The sequence below is a fragment of the Chlorocebus sabaeus genome, chromosome 5, assembly GCF_047675955.1.
Source record: "Chlorocebus sabaeus isolate Y175 chromosome 5, mChlSab1.0.hap1, whole genome shotgun sequence".
Classification (NCBI taxonomy): Eukaryota; Metazoa; Chordata; class Mammalia; order Primates; family Cercopithecidae; genus Chlorocebus; species Chlorocebus sabaeus.
In genome coordinates, this window is record NC_132908.1 from 5,863,077 (window position 1) to 5,889,958 (window position 26,882).

The window sequence follows — 26,882 nt, forward strand, 5'->3', positions numbered from 1 at the left end:
GAAAGAGATCTGTTTACCACGACCCTGCAGAAGTTATACAGGGTAGCCCCACGCTATTCAGCACGGAAGGCGGAGACCACAGACTGGTTTTCAGCGTCAGAGCCCCAGACAGTGTTTGGGCATGTCAGACAGGGTTCAGGGAGAACAGGTGGCTGTGACTGCACAGTGATCTTCCCTCTATCTGTTAACTCAGTCTGGACATCTCCTGACGTGTGAGAGTCCCAGGAGGGAATCCGGGTCTCCATCTTGTGGCAGAATCCCTGCCTGGGTTTCAGAGGCAGCTTTGGAGTTCGACCTGAGTTCACACCCAGCCCCTGAAAGTCCCTGGTGTGGCCTTGGGAAAGGCTCTTTATGTCTCCAATCTCAGTTGAAAAGGAATCACGTCCACCGACTTCCTAGCACAAGTGAGAAGGAAACCCTTAATGTCGGCCTTTGCGATTTCAAACACATGCAGAGAAACTGAAGGAGAGGAAGGAAAATGATTAAAGGGATGGGAAATAGCTGGAACAAAGCTTTCCAGAGTGTCCTGCTGGAAGTTTCCCACATCCCTTTTGCACCCTGCGCTGGTCCACAGAATGGCCCGCCTCAAACACAGCTCTAATCATAACAGCACCCCACTGCAGACACTCTGATGACTGCTGCTGGCTTGATAAAAGCCCATGGCTGGAGCTGGCGTCAGCAACCCTTAAAGAGCCCTCCATCTGCCAGCAGGCCTCTGCAGTACGGTCTGGCTTGCCCAGCGTGCAGTCCAGCCACAGTGGGCTGTGACAAACCCTGAGGTCCGTGGGTGCACATTCGTGAATACTACGTGCCTTAGAAGTGAGTCTCTGAATCTAATCTAATTTTGACTATGAAATCCACTCTGAATGCAGTGTAGAGAGGGTTCTAGCTACCTAGAGGGGCCTCAGTAAAGTTTACACCTTGTTCCCTATATTTAGCCAATTGGTAAAATTATTAATGCGGTATAGTTTATCTGTCGTTGTCCACAATCCCTACCACTCCCTATTGCATCACGATATGCCTTACCTTCTACTGTGCCCCCATATGTGAATGCTTGAGAGAGTTCTTTTTAGTCTCCTTTTTGATAAGAAAAAAAAAATAGCCAACATTCCCACAAGGTCTTTTTTTTGTTTTCCATTTTTGTGTGTGTGAATTTCTTTTAAGTTCAGAGGTTTATATTGCAGGTTACAAAGGTAAATTTGTGTCATGGGGGTTTGTTGTACAGATGATTTCATCCCCCAGGTAGTAAACGTAGTGCCCATTATTTTTCTGATTCTCTCCCTCCTCCCACCTTCCATCCTCCAGAAGGCCCCAGTGTGTATTGTTCCCCTCTATGTGTCCACGTGTTCTCATCATTTAGCTCCCACTTCTAGGTGAGGATATGCAGTATTGGTTTTCTGTTCCTGTGTTAGTTTGCTGAGGATAATGGTCTCCAGCTCCAATGATGTCCCGGCAAAGGACATGAGCACAACACTACTCATAGCAGCAAAGACAAGGTCTCTTGTTAACGCTAAAGTGGTATGAAGCTTTATTTTTTATCCTGGTTTAAACATATGTTTTATTTTACAAGTGGATACATTATTGATGTAAACATCTTAAACAATTCAGGAAAAGAGAAAGTTCCCCTGACTTTTCTTCACCCCTTGGGTCTCAGTCAAGTTCCAGTTTGCTCAGAGGTAAACCTTTTGTCAGTTCGGTGTATATCCTTTGATACATTTTTCAGATATGCATCGATGGTGTGCATGGTGAGGGAGAGATGGATGATGTATATGTACTTGAGTTTTGTTTTTTTTTTAGAAAACGACATCATCTTATGTTCACTTTTCTGCTTCTTTCGTTTTTCATAAACAATATATGCTGTAGAGTTTTTAATGTCAGCATAGAAGAATCTTCCCCAAGCTGTGTAATGGTTTACAGTATGGATGGATCGTAAATGACTTGGCTTTAAAGATCAGAAACTGGAAGTCCAACAGCCACATTCACATCATGTATGTGTTTTTTGTTTGGCTAGAACCATGTTTTGCCTGGTAAAAACTGAAATGCAAATGGCTTTAGCTAGTGGGCCATCCTTAGCTACCCCAAAGGCCCTGCCACTCCCTATTGTCTCCCTTTATAGGCGGGTTAGTATTCAAACCCTGGACTTTAGTCATTATACTCTTTTAAAAATGTATTGCTGTCAGAACAATGCCAAGATGGACAGTTAAGTGTGTGTCTTTTTATGTTTGTATTTCCCTAAGGTAGATGCAAGAATTGGCTTCCCCCCTAATAGGGGGGAATGAAAGGGGCTTGATGATGTAAATGGCACAAATTTAGGAAACGCTAAAATTGTGACTTGGGGGACATCAGAGTAGTCAGCTGAAAACTCTGTTGCCCACGGAGCTCAGTGAAGCAGAGAGAGCAGTTCTGCCTGCGGCTTATAGCTGTTGAATATCATATTTCCCTGACATATTCCTGTTGGTTTTCAGCAGAGAAATATACACATTCACATGAGGTAATGTAGCCCAGGGATCTTGTGTGCTTGTGCTTTAAGGATGTGGCTGTTCACCACGGAATCAGCTACTTTCCCAGTCCTGAATGGGCTCCAAGAATGAGGGAGGGGAGGGAAGGTTCCAACCTCTGACATCCATCACACCGTGAGTTTCCCCATGGTCGGGCCCCGGATTCATGGCTTGGCAAGTCTTCAGCCACAGCTCATGGACTTTCTTGGCTGAGGTCAGTCTGAAGTCTGGTCTCCCATTTAGGGGGCTAATGGTGCATGAAAGCTGCTCTGTGGACACTGAGCTCTGCCTGAGCTCCCCAGTCTGTTGCCTTGGGAGTGAGTGTGGGAGATATGGTGCCAAAGCCAGGTCAGTAAGAGCTGCAGGGGCTGGTCACCTAACTTGGGAAGTCATTCGTTCTTAAGTCCTTTTTCAGATTCATATCTGTTAGCTGGTATTGGTCTGTGTGTTACCCTGGGTTGCCGTAATAAAACACCATGGACTGCAGCTTAACCCACAGGAATGTATTTCTCATACTCTGGAGTCTGAGGGTTCAAGATGAAGGTACCAGCAGACTCGGTATCAGAAAAGGGTTTGCTCATTGGGTTGTAGGTGGCTGCCTTCTTGCTGTGTCTTCAAGTGGCCTTGCTTGTGTGCAGGAGGGGGGGGGGAGAGAGAGAGAGAGAGAGAGAGAAAGTGAGAAAGTAAGGTCTCAGCTCTCTCTCCTTTTTTATGTTCCTTTTTTTTTTTTTTTTTTTTTTTGAGATGGAGTCTCGCTCTGTCGCCCAGGCTGGAGTACAGTGGCTCAATCTTGGCTCACTGCAAGCTCCACCCCCCGGGTTCATGCCATTCTCCTGCCTCAGCCTCCCAAGTAGCTGGGACTACAGGCGCCCACCACCAAGCCTGGCTAATTTTTTTGTATTTTTAGTAGTGACAGGGTTTCACCGTGTTAGCCAGGATGGTCTCGATCTCCTGACCTCGTGATCTGCCTGTCTTGGCCTCCCAAAGTGCTGGGATTACAGGCATGAGCCACCACGCCTGGCCATGTTTCATTCTTTTTTTTTTTTTTTTTTTTTTTTTTTTTTTTTTTGAGACGGAGTCTCGCTCTGTCGCCCAGGCTGGAGTGCAGTGGCCGGATCTCAGCTCACTGCAAGCTCCGCCTCCTGGGTTCATGCCATTCTCCTGCCTCAGCCTCCCGAGTAGCTGGGACTACAGGTGCCCGCCACCTCGCCCAGCTAGTTTTTTTGTAGTTTTAGTAGAGATGGGGTTTCACTGTGTTAGCCAGGATGGTCTCGATCTTCTGACCTCGTGATCCGCCCGTCTCGGCCTCCCAAAGTGCTGGGATTACAGGCTTGAGCCACCGCGCCTGGCCATGTTTCATTCTTTTAACACAGAGTTTCACTCTTGTTGTACGGGCTGGAGTGCAGTGGCATAATCTCAGTTCACTGCAACCTCCGCCTTCCCTGGTTCAAGTGATTTTCCTGCCTCAGCCTCCCAAGTAGCTGGGATTACAGGCACACACTAGCACACCCGGCTAATTTTCTATATTTTTAGTAGAGACAGGGTTTCACCATATTGGCCAGGCTGGCTCGAACGCCTGACCTCAGATGATCCACCTACCTCAGCCTCCCAAAGTTCTGGGATTATAGGCGTGAGACACTGTGCCCGGGCAGCTGTCTCTTCTTCAGTGGGCACTAATCCCATCATGAAGGCCCACCCTCATGACATCATCGAAACTTAATTACTTTACAAAGGCCCAGTCTCCAAATACAATCACATTGGACGTTAGGGCTTCAGTATATGAATTTTGGGGACGTAGCTCAGTCTAAGCAGTCGGATGGGACAGTATGGCTGAGGTTGGCCAAGTCATCCAGGTATAAGGGAATTTGTAGGATAGGAAGCTTCTTAAGAGTTATCACACAGAGAAGAAGATCTGGTCTCTAGATAGGAGACCCTTTCTAGGCATAGATGAACAATGTTGAGAGGTGTCTACAACAAATCCTTTGATATAGAGAAGGCTTGTAGGTGGGAGCCTGAACATCCACCTGACTTTATGTTGGGTTTAAATCTAATTTCTTCTGCTTGATAACATCCTGACTTTGGAAAAGTGACCCAACTTATACAAACTCAATATTTTCTTTTATGAAATGGGGTCCTAAAAGTTATTCGAGGGCTTAAATGAGATAAAATATGTAAACAACGTGGCACCATTCCTGGCACAACTCTCTATTTCACAGTATTTTGAGGAATTTTGCAAACATAAAGCTGCTGTTATTGCTGTCATTGTAGCTTTTACCTAGTGTTTCTCACAGCACTGACTTAAAGGTTTAAGAGGGGGAAAAAACATGTCAAAATGTCTTCAGCACGTTTGTTTTCATTTTCAGTGTTTATTTAATCATTATCAGTACACGGACATTGCTCACAGCCCTCCCCACTTTTTTTTTTTTTTTTCCCTGACAAGATTGTTATAATATGTTGAAAATATTAATTATCCTATCGCCTCATTAACAGGACTGGATAAACAAATCATGTTACTGTGCTTGGTGGAAGAAAATGTGTGTGTGTGTGTGTGTGTGTGGTGTGTGTTGCAACCTTGTCCCCTCGGGTCATAACAAATTATTGATGCCAGTTCCTTTAAAAAGACAATTAATCCAATTACCTTCTTGTTGAATCAATACTAATGTCTTTTCTTCTTTAACTTGCAGGTTTCGGCAAGTCAGGCTACAGGCAAAGCTGAGGTAGGAAACACGGTTTTTGTGTCCCTTTAGAAGACAGTTTGAAGTGGGTTTCTTTTGTGATGGAGTGCAACGAGCACTCTCGCGGTGATTCTTCCGTGTTTCATTTCCTGGTGGCTTGGACGGTATGTTTTCGGTTGAGTGGTTGCTGTGCTGCTGGGTTTTGGGGTGCGCAGGTCACCGCACTGCTCTTCATGGAGTGTGCATGGTAAAGGTGATGCAGGGTAACTACAACGTCTGTTTCTTGATATATACATCATGATTCTAGCCCAGCTCAGACAAAGCCCTGGCTCTGCCAGTGAAACCTCCACTGTCTCTATTATACAGTTTCCCCATTACTTCTCTTTTGTTTTTTCTGTATATTTTTTTCCTTTCCCTTATTTTATTTTATTTTATTATTTTTGGGACACAGTCTCGCTCTGTTGCCCAGGCTGTAGGGCAGTGGCATGATCTTGGCTCATTGCAACCTCCACCTCCCGGGTTCAAGTGATTCCCCTGCCTCAGCCTCTTGAGTAGCTCGGATTATAGGTGTGCACCACCACGCCTGGCTAATTTTTGTATTTTTAGTAGAGATGGGATTTTGCCATGTTGACCAAGCTGGTCTCGAACTCCTGGCCTCAAGTGATCTGCCCACCTCAGCCTCCTAAAGTATGGGGATTATAGGTGTGAGCCACCGTGCCCAGCCTGTTTTTCTTTTTCTACTCAGTCTCCAAGGCATGAAAAGAATTGTGGTGGATGCTGACAACATAGGTAAAGAATAAAAAATGAAGCTGGTCAGAAGTCACCAGCAAGGTGACCACCCGTTGGAAATTGTCCATTTTGTAATGTAATGGGCTCCTGCAGAATATGCCCAACACTATGGAGCCGGTGACTCTCACTCCCAAGCCACTGTGTGGGTAAAGCAAAGAACACCGACCCGGGTCCTGGGAGCCCTGGGCTCTGTGTGATGTTGCGCATCATCTTAATTACATCTAGTGTTCCATTCTTTTTTTTTTTTTTTTGAGACGGAGTCTCGCTCTGTCGCCCAGGCTGGAGTGCAGTGACCGGATCTCAGCTCACTGCAAACTCCTCCTCCCGGGTTCACGCCATTATCCTGTGTCAGCCTCCCGAGTAGCTGGGACTACAGGCGACCGCCACCTTGCCCGGCTAGTTTTTTTGTATTTTTTTAGTAGAGACGGGGTTTCACCGTGTTAGCCAGGATGGTCTCGAACTCCTGACCTCGTGATCCACCCGTCTCGGCCTCCCAAAGTGCTGGGATTACAGGCTTGAGCCACTGCGCCCGGCCTAGTGTTCCATTCTTGGAACCCTAAGCATGTGGGAGTTATTTATATCCTACTGCTCAAGGTCATCACCAAAGTCTGATGTTTCAAATTCGAGAAATTGCAACCTCAGGCATAAATGGGTTAACTGTAGCTATTCGCTTTCCTCAGGTATACCATGGGGATAGTTATACCTCCCTTTGATCCATCACACGGTTGTTAGTAGGGTGGAATAGAATAAAACTTGTAGAGGCAGATTCTCGCGGGGTTCTGCAAACACCTAAGGGGAGATCTTTACCCACAAGTATCCATTCCCATTCAAATGTCTCCATCCTCGGATGTGGTAACTTGGTGTGCAAAGGTTTTCCAGGAGCTGTGATGCATGTAGTGTGAGTGATTTCAGATGCCTAGTGAGGCAGGGATGTGGGAAGCACAAGGATAGGGCAGAGATGAGCAGCCTCCACTGTCACCTCTATCCCCATGATCTTGGGACCAGTCACTCTAGTGAGTTACTAACCAACACAAATCTTGTTTCCTCATTTTTGGAACAGGAATAGCAATATGCATCCTATGAGGCTGTGGAGAGCATTAAAATGGCAACGGCAGTGTTTCCTCTGGTGGTTTGCTGTCACGGGAATACCAGTTTCTATGTATTCAGCACCTCTGATGCACCGTTTATTTATAAACACACTGTATGCATCATTATATAAAATCCTCACAGAAATGTTGTGATGTATAGGCTATGATGATCCCCACTTTACAGAAGAGTAAACTGAGACTTAGAAAGGGTGAGTAACTCTCCTAGCGCCGTTCAACTAATGAGGAATAGAGCTGGAATGCGTAACCATGTCTGGCAGGGTACAAAGTGCCATGCCGTGTAAACCACCCGGATTGTGGCCTGGTGCACAGCAGGTGTTCAGTAATATTAGCTCTGCCAGTCATGAAGGACTGATGGCGCTTTCTAGAGCATACCTGAGTATGTCCTGTTTCTCTTTGGTCGGTACCCCATACGGCCATGTGTTGTCTATGATCTTCCATCTTTCTTCCTTTCCGCGGACACATTCTTATATCTGCGTCCTATTTGACAGTTTAAAATAATCATCCTACAAGAAGACACCCATGTTTCCGCTTTTCGACTTCACAAGATAGATAGATAGATAGATAGATACATGTTTGTGTGTGTGTGCATATATATATATTAAACGGAGTCTCGCCCTGTGGCGAGGCTGGAGTACAGTGTCATGATCTCAGCTCACTGCAACCTCCGCCTCCCAGGTTCAAGCGATTTTCCTGCCTCAGCCTCCCAAGTAGCTGGGACTACAGGCGTGTGCTACCATGCCCAGCTAATATTTGTATTTTTAGTAGAGATGGGATTTCACCATGTTGGCCAGAATGGTCTCAATCTCTTGACCGTCTTGTAATCCGTCTGCCTCGGCCTCCCAAAGTGTTGGGATTACAGGTGTGAGCCGCTGCACCTGACCATTCATAAGATATTTCTTATCCTCATTTTACCAGTTGAAAAAAAGGAGGTCCGAGGAGTTGAAGTACTTCCTACATAGGTGAAATAATGTTTAATCATGCAACAATTCCACTTCTACTTGTGTGGAAACGAGTGCTTATGTCCACCAAAACAACACATGCAAGAATTCCCATAAAGGTTTTTTTTTTTTTTTTTTTTTTTTTTTTTTTTTTTTTAGAAGGAGTCTTGCTCTGTTGCCCAGACTGGAGTGCAGTGGCGCGATCTCAGCTCACTGCAAGCTCTGCCTCCCGGGTTCACGCCATTCTCCTGCCTCAGCCTCCCGAGTAGCCGAGACTACAGGCGCCCGCCACTACGGCCGACTAATTTTTTTGTATTTTTAGTAGAGACAGGATTTCACCATGTTAGCCAGGATGGTCTTGATCTCCTGACCTCGTGATCCACCCGCTTCGGCCTCCCAAAGTGCTGGGATTACAGGTGTGAGCCACCGCGCCCAGCCCCCATAAAGGTTTTATTTACCATACCCAAACACTGGAAACAAACCAAATGTCTATTAACGGAATAATAGATAAAATCTATAGTGGTATATTCATGCAATGAAATACAATGCAGCAATAAAAAAATATCATCTATAGATATATGACACAACCTGTATGAATCTTAGTGATATAATGTTATAAGAAAAAAACTATCAGAACAAAAGAATGTACTGTCTGTGATTTCATTTGCATATGTACATATACACCCACATATAATTTATATATTATAAATATGAGATATATATATATATATAAAATAAACAGACAGCATTCATCTCTGATGATAAAAGTAGGAAGAGTGGTTACCTCTGGGAGGTGTTGGCTGAGTAGGGGCAGAAAGGGACCTAATGGAAATGTCCTACACTCTCATCTGGATGTATTTACGAAGGCAACCATCATATATAAAACTGATAGGGCTCTACACTGAGGATGTGTGCATCTTTTAGGTTGTAATTTGTATGCCAAGAAAAAAAAAAAAAAAAATGAAGGCCCTTAGCAAGAAAAAGAGAAAACACAAAAAGTATCAACCAGGATGATGGGGTGGGGAGAATGGTAATGGTCAGTTGGTCATGGTAGGGGTAAGTGGGATGAAGGGAATTAGGAAGTGTAGGAATGCTTCATGTACAGAAACGCTTTTGATCAAAAATAGTCTTCCTTCCTTCATTCTTTTTTTATTCCAGTCTCCCATTTCCCAGATGGAACAGTTTTTTTCCTGTTTTGTTTTTTCTCCTTACCATTATTCCTAAGGCTGAATGATCATTGCTGCAGCCAGATCAGATTTTCTTTCATGACGGCAGGGAGGTAACGTTTTATTAATTGAATTTCTAATGGCAATTCATCAAAGCAAGCGATCACCATTATTTAATGTGTGATCCATATTCATGGCGTGTTCTGTGAGGTAAATAATAGTGGCTCTGGGAAAGCGCTTCTGTGAGGTCCTTTTCCTTCTCAAATGACTTTCTGTTTGCCCCCCCCCAAGTAGAGACAAACAGTTGTAATTTAAGCAGAACAAACCCCACCTGTGGAGGAGACATTGGTTAAAAGGAGACAAAAAGAATGGCAAACCCACAGACTCAGTGAGAATGAGTGGCTTTGCCAGTTCCCTTTCTCTCCGCAGATTGACAGTGAATATGTGAATAACGTTTGCTAAATCTGGACTTTGAAAACATGACAGCAAGCTGTTTGTGCCAATAAATTTTCGTGGCATATGCCACCCCTCCCTGCACCACACACAGTTTTAATAAGATGGCACACCAGCTATTGAGAAATGTGAAAAACCCTGTGGAGGAAAGAGCTTTATCTTCTGACCAAATTCTGCCCGGCAATGTTTATGACAGCTGAAGAATTTATCTGAAATTCCCTCTGCTCGCCGCAAAGCACCTGGCCCTTTGTCCCCAAGCAGCCTTTAAGAACCAAACTAAGATGTCACATACATAATATAACAGATAAATGGCCCAATTTCCATGTCCACATGATGAATGGAATGCAAGTTCAGCACACACATATTTGCACATTAATTGGCCCTGCATGGTTCCATTTTGTTCCTAAGTTGCTACTGTATGTCTCGTGGACTCCTTCCCCTTCAAAATCATTAAGCCTGTTTTATCGCACAAACGCATACACATTTCCCCCTATTTATCGTCACGCAGCTTGCCCTGCTGAGAGAGAACGAAGTTACCTGGGTGCAGCCATTGGATTGCAAATGCGTGTGTCTGAGCCCTCTCCACCACCAACTGTATATTAACACAGAGGTCTGAGACCCAGCCCCACGTTGCCTATGCTGACAGCCAAACAAAGGAGACTGTAGACGAGGATATTTGAGGGGAAAAAAAAAATTATTTCATTTCACTTACCAGTTGGTTTCTTGCCTCACCTTAATGATTTCCTGTTGGTAGTTTAATGGCAATGTAAACTCAGTGGAGGGCCTCAATTTTGATAAATTGGTCTGCTTTTATTTCATGGCAAAGCAATCGAACGGAGATTGATTGATATTACAGCTTTGCTATCCCAAATAATTGCAATGGCAAACTACCCAGGCAGCAAACTCAGTGGCCTTGGGAGAATGTAGGTGGAATCTCCCTCCGACCATTATTTGTTCCTTCCAAAAGGAAACTTTATCCTAGGCCTAGGAATCATTTATTTCTGGTGTCTTCCAAGTCCAGTTCTCAGGAAAATGAATCGGGGGCTGCAGAGCCCGTTAAAGATATTCTCACCCGCTTGAAAAGACACTAGTGCATTTGAGAAAGAGGCTGAGCTGCTTAGTCTGGGAACAGAAGATCAGTCCTAGCCATCCAGTGTCGTTTGAGAATCTAGCACATTTCACAAGGGTCAGTTGAGCTGTTTCATCAAGAAGGTTATAGAGGAAAGAGCAGGAGGTTTGGAGTCTTGTAGATGAGGTGTGAACGATGGGTCCACAGCTTATGAGTTACATGACTGTAGTCAAGTCACTGAACTGCTAAGCAAGCCTTTTCTCTGCAAAATGGGAGTGTTGAAATAACGTACAAGGTTTGTTTCAACTTTAAATGAAATAATCAATATGTAATGCCTGGTTGGGCTTGGTGGCTCACACCTGTAGTCCTAGCACTTTGGGAGGCTGAGACAGGAAGATCACTTGAGCCCAGGAGTTCGAGACCAGCCTGGGCAGTAGGTGAGGAAAAAAACCATCTCTACGGAAAAAAAAAAAAAAGGCAGGTGTGGCGGCGTGTGTGTGTAGTTCCAGCTACTCAGGAGGTTGAGGTGGGAAGGTTGCTTGAGCCCTGGAGGTAGAGGTTGCAGTGAGGCAAGATTGCACTACTGCACTCCAGCCTGGGTGACAGAGCTAGACCCTGTCTTAAAGAAAGAAAGAAAGAAAAAAATGCAATAATAGAATGCTTAAGACAGAGCCTGGCATACAGTACATGTTCAACAATTAGTATTTTGCTTCCATACAAAATCCCCCTTCACTTATATTTGTACTAAGTAAAACAATAATTAGGGTGTGGTGACTTATGCCTGTAATTCCAGCACTTTGGAAGGCCAAGACGGGTGTATCATGAGGTCAAGAGATTGAGACTGTCCTGGCCAACATGGTGAAATACTGCCTCTACTAAAAATACAAAAATTAGCTGGGTGTGGTGGCGCATGCCTGTAGTCCCAGCTACTTGGGAGGCTGAGGAGGGAGAATAGTTTGAACCCAGGAGGCAGAGGTTGCAGTGACCCAATATCATGTCACTGCATAATCCAGCCTGGCAACAGAGTGAGCCTCCATCTTGAAACAGACAAACAAACAATAATTAAATAACCTAATTAGGAATCATCGAGACCTGTAGTTTTGAAAGCTTGCTGTGCTACCTTTGCATCATGGCTGTATCCTGCCCTAACCAGACAGAAGTTCACTCCTATGACCTAATTCACATTGGAGTTAATGGCCCTCTTGTCTCCACCCAAGGACAAGATCCACTTGAAGATCAGCAGTACTTTCCAATGAGCACTCTTGGCCTTGTCTAATTTTGCCCAGTCACGCTTTGATAGTCATCTCTGTCCTTGAAACCAGCACCAAAGAATATTTAAAGAACTCTAAACAATCACGTGGTCTTAATTCAAGGGTTCAGAATTCTCAGTTGGAGATATGGTTGGTGTTTTGTAATTTCTTGAACATTTAAATGACAGTCTATTACAGTCTAGGCACAATACTAGGCCCGGAAATACGTGTTCAAAGTTGACACACTATCATATCCTCAAAGAACTGATGGTTCAATATAGCATTATAGAGTAAATGCTGTAGTGTCACTTGTCTCATGAGGGCTGATGTTCTCAACAGAGCAAAACTGTCCCCATAAGGCTCCCTCCGTATTTGGTAAGTTCCGGATCTCGGTTCAAACATAAATGAGCCTAGATAGGCTAGGGATATTTATAGAGGCTGCTCAGGTGAAGTCGTATGCAGACTAGAACTTCGAAGGGTGGATTAGGTTGTCATCAGGTAAAGAAAAGTCAAGGGCCCGAGAAAAGGCAGAGATGGGGAAAAAAGCTGCCTGTTCAGAAAATAAGTGAAAAGTAAGTGTGGAAACAGTGAAGGAGGATGATGTAATCAGAAGGAAAACAGAAAAACCAAGGCCAGGCATCCTCATGGAAATCAAAGAGTAAGATGGTTACAAGAGAGAGGTAGGGGTGTTGGATAATTCAGAGGGCTCGAGGAAACGGGGTCAGGACCCCTGGCAATGAGTTTGGCAATCACACCATCATTAATGTCCTCAACAACAGCCTTTCCAACGTGGATGGCTTAGGAGTAAATGGAAGGAGAAGACACGTGGGCCACACTGGAGCCCAGCTGTTCAAAGCAGCCATTGGTTGATCCAAGGGACCAGTGGTCCTCTGGCTTGAAGGAAAGACAGGAGTTGGGAAGGAATTTTGAAGATGGCAGAGGCTTGGGTACATTGTAGTCTTGGAGAACGGGCTCAGAGGTTACGATGGTGGGGATTACAGCACAGTCGGGATTTACCCATTGAAAGGTGATCCGAGTGTGCTTGAGGCTGTTGTGTTTTGCTCATCATTGTCTAGCACCAGAGAGCTATGATACTGATTGGATTGAGCGGAGACATTTTTTTTTCTTCTGTGACATTGAAGGAAAAAAAGATGGAGAGTAAATGTGGATACATTTTGAAGGAGAAGGAAGATAAATTTAAAGAGGTTATGCCTGGCAGCCTTTACTTTCCCAGTGAATAGCAGAGGGAAATGTATGTGCTGAGAATAAGGACAGCAGCTGGGCGTGGTGGCTTATACCTGTAATCTAAGCACTTGGGGAGGCAGAGGCAGGAAAATCGCTTGAGCCAGGAGTTTGAGACCAGCCAGGGCAATGTAGCAAGACCCTCTCTCTCCAAACAATTAAAAAAATTTGCCAGGCAATGTGGTGCCCGCCTGTAATCTTGGCTGCTCAGGAGGCTGAGATGTGAGGATCACTTGGGACCTAGGAGTTTGAGGCTGCAGTGAGCTATGATTCCACCACTGGACCCTAGTCTTGGTGACAGAGCAAGACCCTGTCCCCCATAAATAAATGCATGAATGAATGGATGGAGAATAGGGGCAGAATTAGAGGTTAGAGGGGGAAAATAAGCAGACAGAAGAAATAGCTGATATGAGATGGTGGTGGGAGGCTAACTTACCAGCAAGCTGACATCCAGAAGCACTTAGCGGGGAGGTGAGCAAGAACCTTCCCATAGCAACAGCAGCAGCCGTGTTGATAATTGCAGCCGTCCTTTACCACGTGTGAACAGAGTCCCAAGTACTGCATTGTCTTGACAGCAATCTTTACAATAACTGTGAATGCTCCACGTTACAGACAAAGAAACTGAGATGTGGAGAAGTGGTGTAGGTTGGCTAAACTTACTCGAGAATAGTGGGACCCAGGTCTGAACCAGATTCATCTGACTGCAATACCTGGGCTCTCTCCATTAGGAGCAACGTGACTGTCCCTCTTTTATCTCCAGTCCCAATGAGTGGTGAAACTTGGGCACATGACTTAATCTTTCTTTGTCTTGTTTGTCTGCCCCATAGCATGAGGACAATTAAACAGTGAACTTTATGGCTTATTCTGAGAAGTTGAAAGGCATACTGTAGCTTACAGAAGTCAGTAAGCATATTATTTGGTACATAAGCCGTCCATAGTACATGCTAGTCATGGTAGTGGTTACTTTTATTAATGTGCTTGGTGAGTCACTCTAAGCTACAATAGGAAATAGCAGAGGTATCAACTAGAACCAATTCCTGGCCTCTGAACCGCACAGAAGCATCAGTCCTAAGAGTGTTTCGGAAGCATCTTGCTCTGTGAAAATTCATTAAGGGTCTCTGGAGAAGTGAACCGTTGTAAAATTTCTCTACTTCTTCATTTAAAAAACTGGGTTTCTGTTGCTGTGAGGTTTGGGGGATGGATTGGAAGAATCCCACCTTTTTTTTTTTTTTTTTTTTTTTTTTTTTGAGACAGAGTCTTGCTCTGTCTCCCAGGCTGGAGTGCAGTGGCGTGATCTTGGCTCACTGCAAGCTCTGCCTCCCAGGTTCATGCCATTCTCCTGCCTCAGCCTCCCAAGTAGCTGGGACTACAAGCACCTGCCGCTACGCCCGGCTAATTTTTTGTATTTTTAGTAGAAGCAGGGTTTCACTGTGTTAGCCAGGATGGTCTCAATCTCCTGATCTCGTGATCTACCCACCTTGGCCTCCCAAAGTGCTGGGATTAAAGGCATGAGCCACCGCGCCGGGCCTATCCCACCATTTTTACCTTGCAGTGGGGGGTTAATGAGTAAAAACAACAAAACGGGGGGAAAAAAGCTAACTTTTAATTAGCACCTGAGTCTGTGCCAGCCAGGCCACTCTGCAAGTCATTCTACATACCTCATCTTATTTAATTTTATCCTCACAAGAACGCTATGAAGTACGTCCTCTCATTTTTTCTGTTTTACAGATGAGCACACTAAGGCTCAACATGGTTAGTTAAATGAGTCACAAATGTAATAGTAGGGAAATTGAGACTCACACCCAAGGCTATCGGACCCCCAAACCACCTGGGGTGCTTGCAACGTGAAGTCGGGAGTCGCCTCCAGTCTCTTAGAGGCAAAGGCTCAGTCTTTTAACCCTGGGGAGAAAAATCTCATCTCTCCTCCCCTAAATTATCTCATCTTCCAAGGCTTCCCCTGCTACAGCTAAACCAACCTCGTTGACTGCCTGTTTTAAGATTTTGTGAGTGCTCTGTGATCACAAAACCCATTCCCACAACCATGTATTATTTCCCACAGTTTTGACACCATTTATTTCCATAGCATTATACATTCCAACCTTCTGACTGTTTAAGATCAAAAGATGTGCTCCCGGGCTCATACTTCACTCCAGCTCTCAGACTCTGTGCACCAAATTAGACAGAACAGCAGAGGCTCCAGCCTGTCGTAGTCTGTAATGTTGCATAATTCCAAGGATTCACCATGTTTTATCAATGGCAAAAAGAGAGACGGACTCAGCCACAGTGGTGGGGCTTTCATGGAGGATATGGGGGAAGGCCTGGAGATGCAGTGGTGGAAGGGGAGTGCTGGGATGTTCAGAATCAGCCTAGAACATGGTTGATTGTGGAAATCCCAGGCCAAGGGCAAAGATTTATAGAGGGTCAGAGAAGAAGGAGGAGATCCACGTAGGGTACCGTGCTGCCTCCTAAGAGAATAAAAGAATTGCTGATTATATCCAGGGGGGAGGGAATAGAGATTGCGTCTGCTCTCCAGGCTGGGCTTAGTGGTTCTAGAATGGAGCAAACTACCTACTGATCAGCAGATGGACTTCTTTGGAGGGGTCATGCGTTGATTCAGCAAGCTTTAAAGAGCGTGTAATGTGTGAAACCACTCTTTCAGACCCTGGTAACTTAAAATGAATGAAACACTTTTTTTCTGCTCTCAAGGAGCCTGTGATCTATGAAAATACACTGATGGGTGAACAGCTAAGCTGTAATAGAAGTGGGTTCAAGGGGGAGAGTGAATACCTAGAGGGGCCTGTTCGGCTCTCCCAGGAAGCCTGGCTTCAGATGAGACGAGTCTTCCTGTCCCATTTACCCACATGCACCTGATGCAGGGCAGACAGGCCCCAAAATTGGGGCTTAGCCCAAGAGGGTTCTTGGCTTTGCCTAGGAAATAATTCAAGGGCAAACAGTGGTGTTAAACAGCAGCTTTTATTGAAGTATCAGTGTACAGTAGCACCAGAGGGACTGCTCTTTCCTGAGCAGAGCTACCCTGAAGGGAGTGTGCCCAGAGTAGCAGCTCAGAGGCAGTTGTACAGTCATATTTAGACCCACTTTTAATTACATGCAAATTAGGAAGCAGATTATAGAGAAATGTTTAGAAATAGGGTGGTAACTTCTGAGTCCTTGGGTTGTTGCCATGGAAAGGGCAATAACTCCTGGGTGTTGCCATGGTGATGAGAAACTGACATGGCACTCTGGTGGGCGTGTCTTATGGGAAGCTGCTTCTGCCCCATCTGTGTTTTAGCTAGTCCTCAATTTGGTCCAGCGTCTGAGTTCCACCTCCAGAGTCAAGTCCCACCTCCTACCTCACACTTGCTCTAGAACGAGTACGGGGCATTGGAGACTATATATACAGACGCCACACTCCATGACATATTTTAGTAATCTGAAAGCAAGTGTGATAAACAGCAAAGATTGCTTTGGATCGACTGTGTGTATGGATAAGGGGTAGGGGAGGAGGGAACAATTGGAAAATCAGCTGGACGTGTGGGTGAAGGGCATTGAAGGTCACTCTTGGTCGTGGGGGTGATAATGATAACAGTGATGGTGGTGGTGGTTAGAGTGGCAGCAGTAAGAACAGCCAGCATTTATTAATGCTGACTGTATGCTAGGCACTAAGCAACGTATTGTATATAAATTACCTCTTTCATTCCTTCCAATGAAGTTAGGAGAATGAGTATTAATATAGACTTCATTTAACAGATGAGCAAACCAAGGCTCAGAAGAGTTTATGGGACCCACCCAAGGTCATACAGCAAGTAGGCAAAGTTAGTATTTGATTCTATGCAATTTGCCTCCTGAACCAGCGGTCCAACAAAGATGGGGGAAGCAGGCTTGAAAACTCCCTTGGGTTAAAGTCTACATTGCTCAATGCAAACTTCTCATGATAAATGATGCTAACACACTTTGGAGAAACTTCGTGACTATGCCTGATTCCCGGCACTAATGTAGCTTGACTTGGGGCTGATATCCCACTTATCTCACCAGAATGACAATTAGGGGGTGGAAAAAAAAAGAGTTATTGCTATTCTGGCTTCCTCTATTGAGCTATGAATAAATGATGATAGCTGTGAAATGGTGTGGTGTTTAGATCGTTTCTGGTAAATTAAAAAAACTAAAAATTGAATAAAGTGGTAATCCATGCAGCCATTTAAAATAGGAGGAGTGGAACAAAATTAGTAAACTCTTTTAGTGTCTTCCTGGCCTTGTCATTCTAATGTAATTAGTTTGCAAAAATATTAATTAATACTCAAACATCTGACGCGTTTTTTACATGTTAATTTGAAATGTGTTAGTTACATTTTCTACTTTGCCCTGATACTGTCTTCAGCAGCAGCACAGGCAAGAATTCTGGTCCTGTAGCCCCCTCCTTAGAGCACAGCAGTCGAGTAGATATTGAGTAGCTATTGGGAGCTCCTTGCAAAACTCGGAGCTGCTTGCACCTTTGCAGAGAAGGGGAGAGAATGCTGTATGGAAACAGCATGTTAGTGGTTTTAGCTAGTGAGGACTGACTGCAAATGCAGTATCTCAAGAAGGCTTCCTGAGTTCCAGTGATCAAATGCTGTGCTGGGCCAGCAGGGGTTTCAGATGGTAAGCAGAAGCTGGAGGGAGAAACTCCTCAGATCACATTTGAACTAGGTTCTTTCCACATCTTGCAAATGGGTTGTGTGCTCATGCCCTAGAGAAAGGTGCTGAATTCTAAGCATGTCTCATGAACTATCTAGCCACTGATATCATCTAAGGGTGTTATCTGCTGCTTTTTCTTTTTTTTTTTCTTTTTTTTCTTTTTTTTTTTTTTTTTTTTTTTGTTTTGCAACAGAGTCTTGCTGTGTTGCTCAGGATGGAGTGCAGTGGCGTGATCTCGGCTCCCTGCAACCTCCGCCTCCCAGGTTTAACGATTCTCCTGCCTCAGCCTCCCAAGTAACTGGGATTACAGGCGTGTGCCACCACACGTGGCTAATTTTTATATTTTTAGTAGAGACAGTGTTTCACCATGTTGGCCTGGCTAGTCTTAAACTGCTGACCTCAGGTGGTCTGCCTGCTTCAGCCTCCCAAAGTGCTGGGATTACAGGAATGAGCCACCGTGCCTAGCCTATTTTCTTATTTAATTCATACATTAGTCAGGAGATGCTAAACTATGCAAGTAACAAGTTAACCATGAAATCTCAATGGCCTACCCAAAGAGGCTTATTTCTCACCCATGCTATGTCTGATGAGAGCTGGGTGACTCTCCAGGGTGGCTCTCTCCGTCTGTTGACCTCGCAGTACAGGATGCTTCTCTGTTGTCGCTTCTCTGGGTCAGTGCCTACCTCCACTATCACTCTAGCAGGGGAAGAAAGGAAACGCTGAGATGGCACTCATCCCTTCTACTCACAGTCCGCCAGCTAGAATGTATCCCAGGACACCTGTAACAAGAGGCCTGAGAAGGTGAGGAGCACATGGATGTTCTCTGGGAATTCAGTGCCTGCCACGGTGTGCCAGTGAGGCCCATGACAGTGATGACAACAAGCAGCTGTATTCTCATCTCACTTCTCTGCTTCACTCACTGCTACACTGGGGTCACTTGCCTGGCACTCTGTTACGCACTTTGTTCCATTCATGTCACTGCAGTGTCAGTCTTTCCATTCTAAATAAGATGAAATGGAGGCTCAGAGGGCTAAAACTATGTGTCAACGGTTGCACAGTTAGTAAGGGGTACAGTCAGGAACCAACCCAAAATCCGACTCCAGTATCCCCACTGGTTTTCTGCCTCCCAAGGTTCTTGACAGGTTTCCTTTGGTAGCATTGTAGTGGAAAGAGCTGAGGGCAACCCTTAGAGAACATCCCTGGAGACCCAGAGGACAAGGATCTGTTACGTCTCCAAGGGATGATACAAATGATGCCCACATTTGTGCAGAATTTATTACTTTCAACCAGCAGATCCACGTTCTGCATCATATTTTAATCTTATAGTAATCCTATGGAAGATTTGGGAAGAATAGTATTAGTTCTTTTTTGTAGATGCATTAGTAGAGGGTCCAGGGCCGGGCGCGGTGGCTCAAGCCTGTAATCCCAGCACTTTGGGAGGCCGAGACGGGCGGATCACGAGGTCAGGAGATCGAGACCATCCTGGCTAACACAGTGAAACCCCGTCTCTACTAAAAATACAAAAAACTAGCCGGGCGAGGTGGCGGGCGCCTGTAGTCCCAGCTACTTGGGAGGCTGAGGCAGGAGAATGGCGTAAACCCGGGAGGCGGAGCTTGCAGTGAGCTGAGATCCGGCCACTGCAGTCCAGCCCGGGATACAGAGCAAGACTCCGTCTCAAAAAAAAAAAAAAAGTAGAGGGTCCAGGAGGTTAAAGACCTGCTAGAGGTCACCTTGGTAGTCACTGATGGGTGTCTGGACTCCAGACTGAGTCTCTGCGTGTGTGTGGGATTGCGGATCCTGGAGACCCTAGACTGAGGTCCCTCTTCTGTTTCATGACCCCCTTGGACATCTGGGGAGAACAATGGGCCTCTTTGCAGAATAAAGATTTCAGATACATGATACAAAATACTTAGAATCACAAAGGAAACTATTTATATTGAAATACATTTATTAAATAAATTAAAACGTGATTTAGTCAAATCTTTGCTTTCTTTATTAACACATTAAACAAGCAAGTCTAGTAATTACCGTAATTTGGAAGTAGCGATAAGCATTGTGATATTTTGAGATATCTGTGACAATTATAATGTGACTAAAACATCTGTGATTTCTCTTGGTGACAAAGTCACAGGTACTTGTAATACTCCTGCGATGTTGTGGCTTATATTTGCAATTAAAGGGAGTGCTAGATTTGTTAGAGGCTAGTGAAAATCAGATTTTATTTTTTCCTGTCGAAGTTCATGGACTCACTGTGTTCTGTCTAGGGACCCCTGTAGAATCTTGGATCCCCAATGAAGAATCCTGTCCATCTTGGCCCTGAACTGTCTTCTGATTCTAGTTGGGTGAAAGCCTGGAACTGGATGAGTCCAAGCTCAAATTATGTTTGATTTTGTTGCATATATTCACTTGGTCTTTACTACCTTGTGGTAGTGATGTCATCTCTGCCCAGTGCCTGGTCTTAACCCGGGGCTTCTTCTTTTCCAATACAGCACATGTGGCATTTAAGAGGATCAGGGGTCTAGGTGTGGTGGCTCACACCTGTAATCCCAGCAGTTTGGGAGGCTGAGGCAGGTGGATCACTTGAGGTTAGGAGTTCGAGACCAACCTGGCCAATATGATGAAACACTGTCTCTACTAAAAATGCAAAAATTAGCTGAGTGTGATGGCACAGGCTTGTAATCCCAGCTACTTGGAAGGCTGAGGCGGGAGGATCATTTGAACATGGGAGGCGGAGGTTGCTGTGAGTCAAAATTGTACCACTGCACTCCAGCCTGGGTGACAGAGTGAGACTCCATCTCAAAAAAAGATCAGGGGTTAATAAAGGCTAATCATTTTTCCCTCAATACTAGGTACTATAGCAAGACTTCATACCCACTATTTCACTTAATTGTGGTAGATTCTAGCGTTAAATGTGTTTTGCAGAAAGTAATAATGATGGTTAATATTTATAAATATTTACTATGCACCAGACACTCTTCTAAGCACATTTAAAGTACTAAAATAATAATAATTATTTTAGTAGCAGTGGTAGCAGCAGTAGTAATAGTAGTAGATAAGACTTATTTAGCATTCCCTTGGTGCTAGGCTTATTATCTTCTAAGTATTTTACATCCTTAATTTTAATTATTCCCCACCACATTCCTATCAGGTCAGTATTAGTTATTTACATTTTACAGAATAGGAACCAGGTTCAGAGAGATGAAGTAAGTTGACCAAGTCACACGACTACAAAGCCAGCCTTTGAATTCAGGCATTCTCTTTCCACACACTGTGAAGGTAATCACTAACCTCTACTGCCTTGTTTTCCACTTTGTTTTCTGTTCCTTATAGCTATGTCAGAAGTAGAAGTGAATTTTTCACTCCCATTTTATAGATCGGGCAACGGAGACACAATCACTTTAAGAAATTTGCCTTAGAGTTGGCTTCATTCAACTCAAAGATGGAACAAGAAAGCCTGTGGATGAGCAGTTTATGGGAAAGGTTTATGGGCAACACCTGGAAAAGTCATACATTACTTCTGCCCACCTCCCATTGTCCAGAACTCAGTCACTTGGTCTCGTAAACTGCAGGGGAGCCTGGGAAATGTAGTCCAACTGTGTACCCAAGGGGAAGAAACAAATAAATTTTGAGGAACTCAGAGCTGTCTCTACCACAGGCACTGAGCAGAGACCTGGAAAGCTCATGATTTGTGGTGAAACTCCAATCACAGCAAGAGTGAAACTAGGGGTTCAACATTTGAGGAGACACTCTCACGGTAGCCAACCTTATGCCCTACTCCACAGCCCCCCATGGTGCTTGGACTGAAATGTTAGTTTGTGTAGCAGAGGCACCACGTGCCAGTGATGTCCCTGGGCGGCTTAAAGACAGAATTTGATACAATACATTACTGCAAATTAGAGAATGTGAAAAATCTCATGCTGTGGAGATTTGGACTCTGGGTATATTTTTATAAACCATGGAGAGTCTGCAAATGAAACACTGTCAAAGCGAAAACATGAAAATGTGTAATAGTTTGTTACTGTACATTTAAATTAATATTTAAAATGCAGCCTATTCTTTTTTAAAGGAACATTGTTGTTGGCTTTTTCTTTTCTTTAGTTTGGTGTGTATTTTTAATTTAAATGATCCAGACCCTGCTCTTAGGATCTCCTGCTCAAAGCCTATAGAAGCAGCCAGTTTATTGGCACAGGGTGAGAAAATTGGGTTCTTGAATCGTGTGTCATATAGTACTGTGTGTTATATTCCCTCCATTCTTAGATATCAGGGGTTATAAATCTCAGCTTCACTTTAATAATAATTTTTTTTTTTTGCAGGAGGAGAGGATGTAGAACAAAAGCAACACAACATTAAATGTGCATGTTGATTTTAAAACACATTTATATTTCAGATATATTTTTAAAATATATGTGTGTTAAAATCAGAAAAATCTCTTATCCCAAAAGAGAAAACAAACCAATAAACAGTAACAATGGAAATATAATCCTATTCCTGATAATACTTTTTCTGACATTCTCCAAGTATGAAACAAAGCTACTTGGTAACTGCCTCATAACTATTCATCTCTTAGCATTGCATCTTACCATATTGGTAAGTAAACTGTCTCAGAGGAGCCTGCAATCCCAGATATGGGTGGCAAACACCCAGAGTCCCAGTGTTGGCCTCCACTAATTGTTTCGAGTGAGGGATTTGATCACACATGTCTCTCTGCTTTTGGATTTTGAAGGTTGTTGGCCCAAGGCTGAGAGAATGCTTGAGGCTCTATCTAATAAGCCTGGTGTCTTTAGCTAATGACTCTTTCTTTCTTGTTCTGAGTAGAACACAAGCTTTATAGGCAGCCAAGCAGTGATTTTTAAAAAAATCTCTCTGATTAGCAACGTTCCTGTGAGTAGATTTGTGTCTTTTTCATATTTCACATTCTGAATACTTTATGAAAATGGTTTCTTTTCCCAGTGAGCTAATGCTGTGGTTTAAATAATAGGATGAGAAGGTAGGAACCCTGATATTTCTCCCTTTAGGGACAACACATTATCTTGCTGATGGGAAGAAATGAGGATAGATGGGTAAAAGCCATTGAGGTAAGCGCCTGAACGCTGAGATCCCATTGACCTGGATGTGATTTCTGGTTCTCTAGTGACTTATTGTACCACCTCTCAACATTTCAACTTCTCATCTGAAAGATGGGGATAATCACTGTAACTACCTAATATTATTAAGGTGAGGATTAAATGAGAGAGGCTATTAATTACAGCATGGGTCACAGTGCCTGGCACATAGCAAGTTGTTAGTAAATGACACCTCAATTTTACATTTAAGCAGAATCTCAGGTAACTCCCCCATAGAAAACCTTCCCCTTCATGTGTCTCCTGCAGAGTGTTGTCTAGTGATATATTTGAGAGCTTTTATTGTAACTCTGGAGTGGATAAGGCGGGTGATTAAAAAATGATAGTGTGTTTTTGAGTCTGGCTTCCCAGACTAATTTCAGCTCTGCAGGACTTTGGTGCCTATGGCAGAGACAGCTCTGAGTCCACCAAAATCCATCTGTTTCCCTCCCCTGCACTGGGGTGCACAGCTGGACTACATTTCCCAGCCTCCCTTGCAGTTGATGAGACCATGTGACTGACTTCGGCCCAATGGAAGGTGGGTAGAAGTAATGTATGACTTTTTCAAGCATAGCCCATAAGCCTTTCCAGTGGATTGCTCATCCTCATGTTCTCTCGTTCCATGTTGGAGTTGAATAAATCAGAATCTGAGGCAAGTTTCTTAACGTACCTGTGACACAGTTGCCTGATCTGTAAATTGGAGTTGTAACAGGTGGAGGAATGAGAAGCAGTTACCCAGATGGTGGGGAGATGGTGTAGATGATGAGTGAAGTCCAGAAGCTGCTCCCAAGAGGCTCCATGAGGGACTTTGGTGCTATGGAGGCAAAGTGTGGCATGAGTTTGGAGATCTTTCTCCCATTTTGCCATAGTCTGGTGCACTCAGAATCCCTTTAGACTCTCCTGCAAAGAGCTGGTGGTGCTGTGGGGATACCTAATGTGGGTCCACAGGTGCGGGAACCTAGAACCAATGCTTTTGGAGCCTGCATGTAAATGACACCCTATTTTGTAATGCATTGTCTCTGAGGCCAGATGGTCTTTGGGTCTCTTGTGGATGAGTATTCTCCAAATGGAGAAGCTCCCAGATCTCTTAACCTTTCTCACTTCCAAGATAACGGTGGCAGCCACGGTTTGCCAGGCTGTTGCAGGTTTCCTGCTAGGTTTCTCAGTGCCTCCTCAGTGATCTCCTGCCATAAAGAGATTTCATACATCATTAAGGGAGATGTCATATGCGTCAACATAATGCTGTGTTCTTACCCAGAATGTCACGTTAGACTCCTGGAGGCTTAAAAAAAAAAAAATCTTCAAATACAACTGCATTTTTTCCCTTAAATCATCCAATCTGCCATCTGAGGCCCCCAAGGGAAGCTGCTAGTAAAATAGCAACTTGCAAGGTTAAGAACAGCATCACAAAACATGTTAGCTAAAATGTGAACTCTTGCAACCTGTGCTTAGGGAATGGAGTCAGAGGGTTCACAGAGGCGTTTTGTTATTTTTCAGAATCTCCTTTCCTTCTTCAAAGTGATGGGCAGAGTGTTTGGGACAGGGCTAATGGTCTCTGAAGGCCCCTGGCTTGACTGGAGTTGTCTATTCTATGTTCTCTTTCAGAATTTCCCCTACACTAATGTTTCCCAGGGAAACTTGTATGGACACCACAATAAAGAAATACATTCTACTTACTCGTTGAGTTTAGAAGCCGGAAGTGATTTTCTTACTTATGCATTCATTGACAAATCTTCACTGGGCATCTGCTTCAGACCAGGTGCCCTAATGCATCCAGGTGCTCCTGCTCTGAACTCTTCCACCTACTAGCTGGGTTACTGATACAGCTTGGCTCTGTGTCCCCACCCAAATCTCGTGTTGAATTGTAATCCTCCATGCTGGAGGAGGGTCCAGGTGGGAGGTAATTGGATTATGCAGGTGGATTTCCCCCTTGCTGCTCTCATAATAGTGAGTTCTCATGAGATCTAGTTGTTTAAACGTGGTAGCACCTCTGCCTTCACTCTCTCTTCCTCCCGCTCTACTGTATCAAAATGTACCTTCTTCTCCTTCGCCTTCTCCAGTGGTCATAAACTTCCTGAGGCCTCCCAGCCCTGCTTCCCCTACAGCTTGTGGAACTGTGAGTCAATTAAGCCTCTTTTCTTCATAAATTACCCAGTTTCAGGTATTTCCTTATAGCAGAGCGAAAATGGACTAATACAGTTACCTTGGACAAGCAAACTAATGTCTCTGTATCCCTCTGTCCTTATCTGTGAAACAGAGATGATGGGTGGTTATGAGGATTAAATAAATTAATACACGTAAAGTGCTTAGCCCAGCACCTAACAAAGTAAGGGTTTAGAAAATATCAGTTATTATCAATCTCAAGAGGAGTTCTGTAGAAATAGACAGAAACAACTTTGGCTGATGAATTCTGAAATTGTGGAGAGCATTTCTCCATGGATCATTCAGGTTCTCAATAGCTATTTTAATTAAAATAGCAATAACTAACATTTGGTCATCTTATGTCAATGAATACCATTGGCCCTGAGCTGGAGGATGATTCATTATTCAAATTGTCTTTTTGGCAAGGCGCAATGGCTCACACCTGTAATCCCAGCACTTTGGGAGGCCGAAGCAGGCAGATCACCTGAGGTCAGGGGTTTGAGACCAACCTGGCCAATATGGTGAAACCCTGTCTCTACTAAAAATAAAAAAATTAGCTGGGCGTGGTGGCATGTGCCTTTAGTCTCAGCTACTTGAGAGGCTGAGGCAGGTGAATCACTTGAACCTGGGAGGCGGAGGTGGCAGTGAGCCGAGATCGTGCCACTGTATTCTAGCCTGGGCAACAGAGTGAGACTGTGTCTCAAACAAACAAATCATGTCTTCAGTCATTCATTCAGTCAGTCCTATGACCAGTCATTCCCTTAGACCAGTTCCTCAAACTCAGCACTGTGGACGTTCTGAACCAGCTCATTGTTGTGGGGAGCTGTCCTGTGCCTTGCAGGATGTTTGCCATCATCCCCAGCCTCCGCTCACTAGATGTCGGTAGCATTGTCTCCCCAGGTTGTGACAACCAAAAATGTTTCCAGACATTGGCAAATGTCCGCTGGAGGAGGAGTTGAGGAGTAACTTGCTTTAGTGTCATAAAATATTGGAGTCGTAAGAAGACTTCAGAGATGAGCCCACTCAGGGATTCACTGTTTTCAGGGATCCCCCCCGTACGGCAGCACAGTCAGCATTCCTGGTACCTGGCCCTGGATACCACAGCAGCCCCAGTGAGTGTGACAACTAGAAATGATGCACCTGTTCTCCAGACGCCCCAAAGACCATAGTACTGCCTTCAGTGGATTTCCTTCTACCTTGTATTTCTCTCTCCTGTTTCATTTGTTTGTTTGTTTGTTTTGTGAAATGGAGTCTCCCTCTGTTGCCCAGGCTGAAGTGCAGTGGCGCAATCTCAGCTAAGTGCAACCTGCACCTGCAGGGTTCAAGCAATTCTCTTGCCTCAGCCTCCTGAGTAGCTGGGATTACAGGTATTCACCAAGGCACCTGGATATATATATATGGATATATGTGTGTGTGTATATATATGGATATATGTGTGTGTGTATATATATGTGTGTATATATGTTGTGTGTGTATATAGATGTGTGTGTGTGTGTGTGTGTGTGTGTATTTTCTTTAGTAGAGATGAGGTTTCAGCAAGTTGGCCAGGCTGGTCTTGAACTCCTGAACTCAAGTGATCCACCCACCTCAGCCTCTGAAAGTGCTGGGATTACAGATGTGAGCCACCATACCTGGCTTCCTCTCTCCTGTTTTTTACAGAAGTGAAAAATGTAGGACAAGAGACAGGGATTGGTTCACCCAAGGTGTCAGACCAAGCAACCGAATGGTTGTGCCAGAATTCTGTGCAGTCTTAGTTCTTTGTGCTCTTCCTAGGAGTGATA

At 44.3% G+C, this 26,882-nt stretch overlaps 1 protein-coding gene across 3 annotated transcripts in view; it reads left to right on the forward strand.

The window, feature by feature from the left end:
* The window catches only part of RBFOX1 (RNA binding fox-1 homolog 1), a 2,485,439-nt gene that overhangs the window by 634,623 nt on the left and 1,823,934 nt on the right, over positions 1 to 26,882 (forward strand). For all 3 annotated transcript variants that reach the window (XM_073015143.1, XM_073015144.1, XM_037989528.2), the window contains exon 4: positions 5,183 to 5,215. In XM_073015143.1, the coding sequence (XP_072871244.1) occupies positions 5,183 to 5,215 (33 nt within the window). The remainder of the gene's footprint in view (positions 1 to 5,182; positions 5,216 to 26,882) is intronic.